Here is an 11424-nt window from a genome sequence, read left to right as displayed (position 1 = left end):
GTAAAAATGAAGAAAAAAAATGATGAAAGAGTTTTGAAAAAAAATAATGAAAGAGTATTGGAAAAAAATGTAGAAAAATGAAAAATGGTGCCTTCTAAAAAAAAGGAACAATCAGAAAAGTGTTGTTTTTAAAATTATACTCCGCTATTCTTTCTATATTTTTATTTTAAAAACTCAAAAGTGCTACAACTTTTTTATCTTTGCCTTAATCTCATTATAACATACGAAAAATCTTCATAATCTTTGAAAGAATGTTTTCTTAAAGTTTGTGAATATTAAAGTTTTGTTAAATATATGAGTGTTTACTTGCATGTGTATTTTGAGTGAAAATACTTAGCGAATTTTGATGAGAAAACATACATTTTAAACTTGAGTGATATCTTTCATATTTGATTGTCTCGTGGATTCCAAAGATTAACTCATGATTGAAAAATAGAACTTTTCCAAAGATTGAATTGTATCCAGTGATGTTCATTCCTTTGATCCAGTGTAAATATGAAATAAAATAACCTAGACTAGAGTTTTAAAATTGCTCAATTTTGTCCAAGAGTGCAAAAGGATAAGTGTGGGGGTGTGATGAGTACAAATTTTTGTCCTCATCTAATGTTTAAATTTGGAGATTTAATTGAATTTTAATACTTAAAAGATTGATTTAATCAAGATTTGTGATAATTTGGCTTAATATGGCTTAAAAAGTAATTTTAGTTGCATAATATTTTTGGATATTCTAGCATGTTGATGCAGTTAAAGTTAAATTTGGTTCACTAAAGATATGAAAATTGAATTATTCTAAATTACAAAATAAGGCCAAAGTTAGTAAATTTCTGGAAAGAAGTATACAAGGAGCTGAATGAACTCCTAGTTTTCACTCATACACCACCATTTTTAGATGGATCACGCAAAACCTACTTCTACATCCTTGTCTTTGTCTATTTTCACACCTCCTATCATTTAAACTCTATTCAACCAAATCATGTCATGTGGTAATCTTTACTTCCAAAATTTGTCCACTAACAAACAATCATGTGTGCAGTATCTTCCACTCACAAAACTGACCAATAAGATGTTGGCACGTGTCCATGATCTTTGTAGACACATCAATCAATTATGTCACAAATTTTTTTGGAAAACACAGAAATGAATGATTTTTTACCAATTTAAACATATCTAATCCCAAACGCCTTCTAAGATCATTGAACTTATTACGATACCAAAAATTTGGTGAACAATTTAGCACTTGAATATCTGAATAAACTTTCACGACTTTGAAATAACTTGCAAAGCATAAAACAATAACATGTTGGTCTCCAAAAACTTATTTTGTATCCTTTGAAATTAAAAAACAAGTTACTTAATTGTTGGATCCAAGCATATCTTTAATTAAAAATATTAAAATGTTATGTTTGTAATAATATTGAAGATGCTACCTGTAACAATTACAAAAATGATACTAATAAAACATACAAATATTACTAAAATCTTTTAGATACATATAGAAATGTTGATTTTGTAAATGGTAACATTTTTTAGACTTTTGCACTATTTAATAATATTTTTTAAATGTTTTTAAAACTAATATACGTAGGAGTGGCTATATAAATTTGTCTAAACTAATATTAAAATATTGTAAACAAAAAGACTATTTTCGTATATCTTATCATGGCAGTTGGAGAGATTCAAAGCTTGTCAGCAAATTCAAGTATTAGTAAAATAGAAAAGTTAAGCACCATTTTTAAATTTTTTGGTTAAAAAATAAATAAATGTAAAGTGAGGTGGATCTTAAATGTTTGTTTGCAAATCTGTCATCATTCATTGGATAAGTTTGTTTTACTGTACCGTAAAGAGAAGCAATGCAAAAAGTGTATTTGCAGCAGTGAAAACACTGGTTTTTATCTTTTAACACACCATTGTTTGCATCGTTTTAATAGGTTTCGATTTGTTGGTTTTGTGAGGTAAGCACACAAAAACATGTTCTTCCCATTACATCCAAAAAGTCCTCAACCAAGCCAAAAGCTTTCACTTCGGATTTGATATTGGGGGAAGCATTCACTGAGTTCTTTCCACATATTATTGATGCATCCTGTGTTGTGGGGAGCTCTTGCACTATCTCTGCTTTTTTCTTCCCTCACACTGCTAATCATTTACCTTGTATTTACTTTTAATTTGGTTATCTATTTTTTGAAAGAATGTTTCAGTTTATGTGTTTCTTCTTCCTAAAACTCTGATTAGTATAATGGGATGAAAGATAAACATTGAAAATTGAAAGTTTCAAAATAAAGATACCAAATTTAAGAAGAAAAAACATCTTTGAATAAAACTTCTAAATTTTCACAAGTGGAAGAGGAGATTCGTTTGAAAGTTAAAAAAAAATGTTCCCCAAAGGATGATCATTCGACGGTTAAAAAGTATTTCGAAAATGTATAAAATAACTAAAAAATTAACTAAAGACAGGTACTTGTACAAGTGTTGCAAGTGTACTAATGGAGGCAACAGAACATTTGGAGTTTTATCTATGTCTACTCCTTTACAAACTCTGTTATCTTCCTTATATTATCTTGAGTTTGAGAGACACATTTTTCGTCACTTCTGATTTTCTTAACTGGTCTTTAACTACGACTTTTAACTATAAGAATTCTCTTGCTGAGTAAAAAGTTTCAGCAAATATGAAGGTTTTACAAGTAAAGATTTCACGCATAACAATCCTTTTCTATTTGATACTCTTTTGGCTGACAAGATCTCTGAATATGCAACTTCAGAGCACTTTTCTCTGAACATGTTTTTTGGTACACTAACAGAGTTATTTTGACGGTATTATTGAAATCATTTCTAACAAAATGTATATAATTTCCTTGGGTTAAAGGAAAGATAACCCTGTGCTTTTTAAGTTAGGCTTTTATGATATGTTTGTATTTTTTTGTCGTCCAGTTTAATCTGATACACATGAAACAAAAAGAGATTCATATGTATTTTCAGTTCAATTTCCATCTTAACTCATTTTAAATGCTTCAAATTGTTAACTCAGTAATTTTTTAGCGAAGAAATCCTCTGCCAAATCCTTTCAGTTATTGTCCCCACTTGAACAATTTTCTTTTGAAAACAAGGCAACCACATAATTCACTACAACCTGAATTGCATTTTTAGAGTCTGCGTGCAACTTTAGCTCTTTAGTCAAGGCAATGGTTCTGGTCTTCCAAACAGAAAAATGTTATTGAAGGAGAAAATATTATATAAACATACGAGGAGACTAAGAAGGTAATTAGAATAATGAAAAAGTAGAGAGTTAGAGGTAATGAAAGAAAAGTATGAGAAGGAAATTCTTAACGAGACAGAGAATTACACTTAAGGCGAAGATGAAAGGCTTAAAAGCATATTGACCGAGCCTAGAGTATTGAACATGAATCAACAGATCCAACACAAGAGCAAAAGTTGCAGCAAAAGAGTATAGTAATATGAACCTACCTAAAACAGAAAGAGAACATACTAATCACGATTTATCAAACACCTTATAGGCATAAAGCACCCAATATTCATAATCAGGGTTGCGACGAGGGAGAAGGCGTGGACTTGCCCTTGCTCCTCTTTTGGGAAACGGCCCTGGCGAAAGCCTCCACGATCCGCTGCTGAGAGTCCAGGATCATCTCCGTGCGCTTCATCTCCATCTCCATCCGCATGCTCTCAATCTCCCTCGCCATCTCCATCTTCATCTGCTCCATCCTCACGAACCCGTCGCGCAACACCTTTATCGCGCCCACCATCTCGGCCACCGCGTCGCTCTCACGCTCCCTCTTCGCGCCGTTGCGCGGCACCATGCCGGGGGGAGGCGTATTGAAGAACTTGGAAGAGGCGTGGTTCGGCACCCCCGCCGGGATCCGGATCCGGAACCCGGAGGCGGAGCCGGATCCGAAACCGTTCTTGTAGAGTTTGTTGAGGCTGCGCGTGTTGGATCCGGGGGCGTTCTTGAATTCCTCGTAGAGATCGTCGTCGTCGTTGTCGTCGTCGGGGAAATTGAGGTTGTGGGTGGGGGTGTTGGGGTTGGTGGCGGTGGTGGTGTCGGTGTGGGGTTTGTTGGGGCCTTTTCCATGTAGTCCATGGATTTGAAGTGGACCCAGGAGGAGGGTGAGGCGGTGGTGGAGTTGTTGATGAGGCGAGGGAGGGGGAGGGAGCGGAGGCGTTGGATTTCGGTGCGGTAGCGTTTGCGGAGTTTTTCCATTTTGTGGCGGCACTGGACGGCGGTTTTGGCAGTGGGGGAGGCGTTGGGGCACTGGGCGGTGACGGCATCGGCGACCTCTTGCCAGTGGGTGGCTTTGAGGTTGGTGCGGCCGAGGGAGTACCACTTGTCGCGGTAGGCGTCGATGAGCGCGGCGGTTTCCTCCGGGGTCCAGCATGGCGGGGGGAGGCGGCGGGAGGAGGTGGAGGGAGGGGCGGCGAGAGCAAGGGGGAGGGCGGAGGGGGGTTGGAATCAGTGGGGGAAGATGGGGAGGCCATGGGAAGAAGAAAAGAAAGGTAGCGTTTTTAGGTTAAGGGGGTGGGTGAAGGATAGGGAGGAGAGGGGCGGAGGATAAGGGTGGAGAGAGGAGAAGAAGAGAGTGAATGGGTTGTTGTTGTTGTTGGGTGTGGTGGAGGAAAAGGGGCATGGTTGTTGTTGTTGTTGTTAAAGTGGTGAGGGATGTGCGGCTGAATTTGTGACGTGGGTGGATGAGGAGGCCACCACCGCTTGGGAGAGATGGAGAGGGGCTAACGTGCGCCGCGGGGGAGAGAGGTCCACCTCTGACTTTGGCCATGACCAATTCCCTTCCCCTTATCATCTAAATTAGCTGTTTGTGGGGTGGGCACTTGGTGGGTGTTATTAAAGTTACCCACCGCCAAGGGTGGGCTTTGTGCTTTTCCCAACAACACCAACATTTTTAATGCTTCGTTGACCCAGCCACTCCACTGCAACAACAACAACAACACCTTCTCTTTCTCTTCTCTTCTATCCAATTCTCCTTCACCATGCCCATCACGTGCCATCAAATTCATTTCTCAAATTATATATCATTAAAGTTTTTATATTTTCTAAAATATTTCTCAATCCATGTTAAAGTGAAAACCTAGGCGGGTTACACCTAAAATCACCCTTGTTACGATCATATATGCACGTGTCAAAAGCTAAGATTGCCCAATCCTACCCAACATATATAAAGGTCGAACAAGTTTTACCTAAATTTCTACTTATTTGTTTCTTATATACTAATAGAAATTAAAGGTTTCGTGTTTTGGTAATATTTAAACATTTAATATTTCTACAAATATTAAAAAGTTAAGTTGCTATTAAATATTTAGAACTGTTGTTGTTGATATTATCCGGAATGTATCCTATAATCGAACAAACATTTCGTTACTCAAATATTTCATGTAATTATTTTGGTAAAATTTATTTTAAACTAAGAGTAGTTGTTATTCCTTATAACCACGACGAAATTCGAGTTTTCAAACCGACATAATTACACGCTTCAAAATTGTTACGGTATGTAATAGAGTTAAACTCTATCTTCTGTGACGGTGTATTTGTTTTGTCAACTATGTTATTCCCTTTTGACATTTTTTACGGAGCACTTTTTTATTCTTCTCGTATATTTGTATTGATTTTATAAGCTTGTCATTGTGTAGCCTTACCACTTACTTGAACCAGTATTTGTTAATTTAAATAGATTGATTTTCTAGGTTCCCAGAAAGTTACAAACACATGAAAACTGCATGCTTTAGGATATATTAGAAGTTATCAGGATAGATAAATGTTCCAATATTTGTCAATATCTTATTTATGTAACTTGCCACGTTGATATGTCAAAAATTGAAGTTCCTTCCAGAGATGTACAAAATATTACCTAACAAGAGAAAATACTAAAACTTCACCAAAAACTATTTTTGTATGATGAAAGGCAAGAAGTGCAAGGCACAACTTCAATACAATGAGTCAATAATTCTATTCTATGGCTCCACCTAATCTGATGGTGAATCAAGAAATGTTCACTAATTGTGTAGCACACAATAATGCCTGCAAATGGGTGTGCTTTTGTTTTCTAGGATGATGAGAATGATGCTGCTCTTTCTTCTACACTAAGTTATGTGCAAGGAAATAAGAAATAACAGAAGCATGAAATATCCACAAAGACATACCTATCAAACTTGTATACTCACTCACTCTACTCTATTTGATTTGCAATCAACTAGAATGTCTGAATACCTAGCATTAAGCAACTTGAGCCCAAGATCCATATTGAACCACTTATCACTTAACAAATGAGGAAAATTTTGAAAGAACAAATGAATGAAACTGAGGATTCAAGACTTTGTGTTCATTCTTCGAAACCGTAATGAAACTGGGTTCTCCAAGATAGAGATCTTAATGCTATTCCAAATTTCAGATTTTGTTGAAAGCTGAGAAATTTTCTCTAAGATTTCCATATCCTCAGATAGAACATAGCCAAAAACTGTGTATGGATTTTTCCATTCCTTGTGATCCGCAAGGCTGATGAAGAATTCTGGACCGGAACCAACCCATGCTACAGATCCTCTTCTTATGGTAGGGCAGTGCTCTTTTGGAATATCCTTGAAAATAGAGCCATGAGATCCCAATGTTCCTTGAATAAGTGCAAAAGGAGGACCATATGAAGTCTACATCAACATTCAAATTCAGAAACATAAAATGAAAAAATGGGGGTGTCAATAATCAATAATCTGGAGGTAAGTTGTACAGAAATGAGATTTAAGAACAAAGCAGCTAGCAGAGGACAAGTTTCCACCATTCAGGAACAAACTTCAACTACTTCAAAACAAGAAAGCTACTATAAAAATTAGGTAGATGCAGGTATTGGATAGAACCAGTATTAAACACAAATGGATCCACTAGTTGATTTATCCTCCTTTTTTTTCATTTAAATGGCCTATAGAAGTAGAGGGCCACAAAAAGTTTAGTTAAAACCATGAATAAAATGCAGAAGAACAGAGTGTAACCAAGTCAAAAATAATTACCAGGAAATATTGCTATAGAGAATCCCGAAAAGGAAAATAAAATCATTTAAGCAACATTTGCAGGTAGTATAAAAATACAACAACCAGTCATGTGATGAGCAGATGAGCAGACTCTTTCTCAACCAAAATCAATTCATTCACAATTACAAAAAAGCAGCAAATCTATTGCAGAACATATGCACAATTTTTTATAGTTATTGACATCATAAACCTTACCCTTTTTATGTGATTTCCTTTTGAATCCCAAAAGTTTCCTCGGTTTTCAGCTCTATGAATCTGACAACCAACGCAGTGAGGCAGTGCCAAGAGCTCAAGAATGTAGAAGACAGAATTTGGAGCGCATTCGGGCAAAAGCTGTGGCAATGAAATTTTAGAACACGTTTTTTTCAGTTTAGAACACGTCAAGCCATTATATCTAGATATTGGTCATGACATAACTCTTAATGTTACTAACAGCATGATTAGGACTCAGAGAAGACAGATTCTTCATCTAATAAGGGCAAAAGATTAAGCAGATTTAAAATTAAACAATCCCTCCCCCTCCTATCCAGTGACACTCTAAAATAAAGGCTAGATGACAGTATGTGCAACGTCTTCAATCTACACCTACAACTTAATACAGATTATGTCAAACATAGAAATCCCTCACTGGTCTATCCAAAATTGCACTTTTAATATTGAGCTTGCCTTGAACACTGGTCGACAAGTGCACTTAGCATCAACCCTAGTAAAAAGCCATCTTCCTTGGAACTAGATAATCCTGTCTTCCAAGCTTGTATGCATTAAAGAACTACCTTTTCAAATGTTTCTGAACCTAAATCACTTTAAAAAGTCACATATGCACATAATCTGCCCAAAATTATCTTTTTCCAATAGCCTGCTTTACATAATCTGTTCAAATCTTTGGCTAATGCTATCAGCTGCAACTTATGCAATGTTTCACAAAATAATCAGACCAAAGTAGATAATAGATGAATGATTCAAGCTGAAAAATAATCAGTATGTGAAAAGCATGTGATCAGATACTGCTTTGGAAAAAAAGGTACAAATGGGTGCAGTTACTAGAAATTCTAAACAAAGTGTAAAAATCTGTGTTCTATTTATCTCCAGGTACATTTGAACAAAAGCTTCTCACCACAAAGATAAGTACGGGAGAAAAATAAAAAGAAAAAAGGAAATGAGTTTTTCTAAGAGTTAAAGCTAACTTATGCATAAGCTAATTTGTAGAAGCTACCTCATATAGTTTTCCTAAATTTTTATTTTCTGTTGCATAAACTAATTTTAGCTTTTAGAGAAGCTCCTTTCCCTTTCTTTTTCTTATTTTTCTCTCTTAGCAAGCCAATCAACAAACTTCTTATGCATAGTCAAAATTCTCCTAGTCTATCTGTAAAATAACTCTAAATGATACAAAAAACAACACTGATAAACCAAAACATATATGGCACCTATTGGTTCCTCCCCTTCACACACATAAATACAGAAAGAGAAGCAACTTATTAAGAGCTAGATGATTTTTATTTTTTCAAACACATTGGACGTGCCTCATTTGTTTGTTAGATTAAACATTAAGAATTACATGATAGAAACAAGATAAAAATGGAAAACATATCTGGCATACCAGATGTAAAATAGCCAGGGTAAAAAGGTGAAATGAATGTAAATGATATAATACAGTGGTATGTAGAGAATTACTTACTTTTACACGAAGAATTCCATGGTCCGTTTCCATACCAACGATTTCCTAAAAATACAAGTGTATAAGGAAAAGTTATATATAGCTCAAAGATCTAGAGAAACTAAAATATAGTCAACAATCACATAGCTTCATGCTGAGCAGAAAACAAAAGGATGTTGAGAATATATATTTGAGAAAATTATAATGAACATAAAGCATTGCCTAATGCTTACACTTCAATTCAATTATGAACAGAAAGATGGGATACAATTAAGGACAAAAACTGAGAAACACATTAGAATGAAGTGATTCTAACATAAAGCAGGATTCTCAAAATACATATAGGGAGTAATGCGGCATGATATCAGAAGATCCTCCAAAAGTAATTGAGAAGATTTAAAAACATTAAGGTCGAAACATTGACAGATTAACTGGCAGGAAATACAGTACTACATATTTATTTGTACAGCAAAACTATTTGCCTTTTATAACAATCCAAAGAGGAAAAACATTTTGCAGTTCTTTCTACCTTGTTTCTCATCCATAAACAGGTTACTCCATGACATAAAATTTCTACAATCTAATGCATTTGATAGAAGCTTAACACCGTATTCTTGAGGAGGTTTCCATGACACATCTCTAGTTTGTTTTTTTTTTTTTTCTAGTTTTTCACTTTGTTGCAATGATTTTTTTAATAAGAAAAGAAAATACTTTTACAAACCAGATAAAATAATTTGATAGAACAAACTACAATAAATAATATTCCTACCTCTCCCTTACGAAAGACCAACCCAGAAGTCCACATTACTAGATCTCCCGAGTCTCGTCGATCTGGATTTAAAGCATCCTGTTGTTTTTTTAACCAACACTGAAACGAAAGCAGGAAATTAGAATCAACTATCAAGTACATCCAAAACTCTATGCTAAAAAAAGGGACTAAAACTTCATTCTTATTCAATTGTTCATTCAAGGCAATGATAAACTACACCAGCTAGAACAGCAATCTTTACAATGATAATACTCTTATGCCCAACCAAATTCCCAAATCAAGCCCTTAAACTAAAGCACAAAGGCATGAAGCAACTAGGTTCGTACTTTGTGATAATCTCCAAGAGTTCGCCATGTACCACGTATTCAGTAATCAAAACATAAGGTACGATAAAACCCAATTCAAAGCAGGAAAAAATTAAGAGCAGTATCATTTAAATTCTGAGTATAGCGAATGTTGGCTTTAGGCTCATTGGCAGAACAGAAAATCGGACCTCCAATACGGAGTACCCAATGCACAACCACTAGGGTCAGGCCTTGGGAACAAGTGACACAAAAACTGAATCTTAGGCAAGATCTATCATGGGGAAGTATACCCAATTAAAACTGCACACTAATGATAAATAAACACCACACGTGACGCCAAAAGCAAGTGCAAGAGCTAATCAACACGCTAAATATCCTAGAAGTGGCAAACCAAAAGAAATGCAACGATACCTCACCAAATCTAGATCCACACGCCTCTCTATCGCCACAATAAACCCAGGAATTACACAAACAGGGTCCTCCATCACCGTTACACATTCTCTTACACGCCATGCAACATTCTTCAGAGGAATTCAAAACAAATTGAGAACCCCATTTGACAGCGTCACCCCAAAGCTCCAAATGCTCGACCCCTCTGCAACATTGCTCTTCTTTTGGACCCTCATCTTCCACCGAAGGCAGAGATTCACTGTCGGGCCTCACGAACACGGTAAGGAAAAGGTACACCGCGGAGCAGGAGATTGCACCAATCAAGAAGAGGGCGAAAAGCGCGAACCTTCCAAAATCTGAATCGTTTAGGCGACGACCCATTTTCCAGAATGCAGAGAAAATGAAAAGGGGTGTCTTTGTTCTTGGTTTTTCCTTTTTTCTACGTTTGGGGCATGGATAACAGAGGAAGCGTGAACATCAACAACAGCGCAGAGGAGAAGATCGTTGGCGGCTTTTTCATTATGAAGCTGCAACAAACAGAAAGGTGATGCTTCCACCGCAAATAAAAACGACATGTTAATTCTCATCGATCTATCTTTACCTCTTTTCCTTCTTTTTCCTTTTCCTTTCTTTGTGATTTATGCACTCACTTTTGTCTTCTGACTCTTGTCACTATTTTCACCTCACATTGCGTGCCTGCAAAGTCCATGCAAAACAAAATTACAGTACAACCTTTGACAACAACCTACTTTACACCCAGGGAATGATGACGCATTGCTTCGCTAATAATTTTCTTTTATAAAAACACTAAACGGCAATCCTATAAAATAGTGTTTATTACCATTCAAACTTAATTTATTAATTCTTAACTATATTTTAATCTTATTCTCTTACCAGAAATGAAAGCTTGCTAATTAAGGACAGTGCCTCTACAATTAGTCTTTAAAATTATTAAATACCTATCATTTTTCCCTTTTAGCTTCAGAGTAAAAAAAATACCTTTAATATTTTCGGGGATTATATGATATTTGTATTTCAAGAGATGAATTATAATATCATAATTTTAAAAGACTAAAGTAAAATGAAAAAGTAGAAAGCAAGGTATTTGAATTAACGCAATTCAATTTATTTAAGTTACAAAATACTTTTTGATAACAATGTGAGAAGTTTTGGAGAATATGATATTTTTGTATTATTGTATGGACATTTTTTTACCAAAATATTGAAAAACGAATTGAGCTGTGACAATGGCACAATTCCATTATTTGAAA

At 35.7% G+C, this 11424-nt stretch overlaps 1 protein-coding gene and 1 pseudogene across 1 annotated transcript; both read right to left on the bottom strand.

Moving 5' to 3' along the window:
• Positions 1-3287: 3287 nt before the first annotated feature.
• On the bottom strand, positions 3288-4459 carry LOC114186350 (annotated as a pseudogene).
• A 1798-nt stretch (positions 4460-6257) lies between these two features.
• On the bottom strand, positions 6258-10878 carry LOC114183581. Its single transcript, XM_028070654.1, has 6 exons — positions 10755-10878; positions 10175-10680; positions 9459-9557; positions 8711-8755; positions 7231-7368; positions 6258-6657 (listed from the first exon to the last, which is right to left on the bottom strand). Exons 2-6 carry the CDS (start codon positions 10532-10534, stop codon positions 6325-6327), a joined length of 975 nt encoding a protein of 324 aa, XP_027926455.1. The 5' UTR covers positions 10535-10680; positions 10755-10878; the 3' UTR covers positions 6258-6324.
• Between the last annotated feature and the right edge of the window lie 546 nt (positions 10879-11424).

This window comes from Vigna unguiculata, chromosome 5 (assembly GCF_004118075.2).
Source record: "Vigna unguiculata cultivar IT97K-499-35 chromosome 5, ASM411807v1, whole genome shotgun sequence".
Lineage (NCBI taxonomy): Eukaryota > Viridiplantae > Streptophyta > Magnoliopsida > Fabales > Fabaceae > Vigna > Vigna unguiculata.
This window is presented reverse-complemented; position numbering and strand designations above follow the sequence as displayed.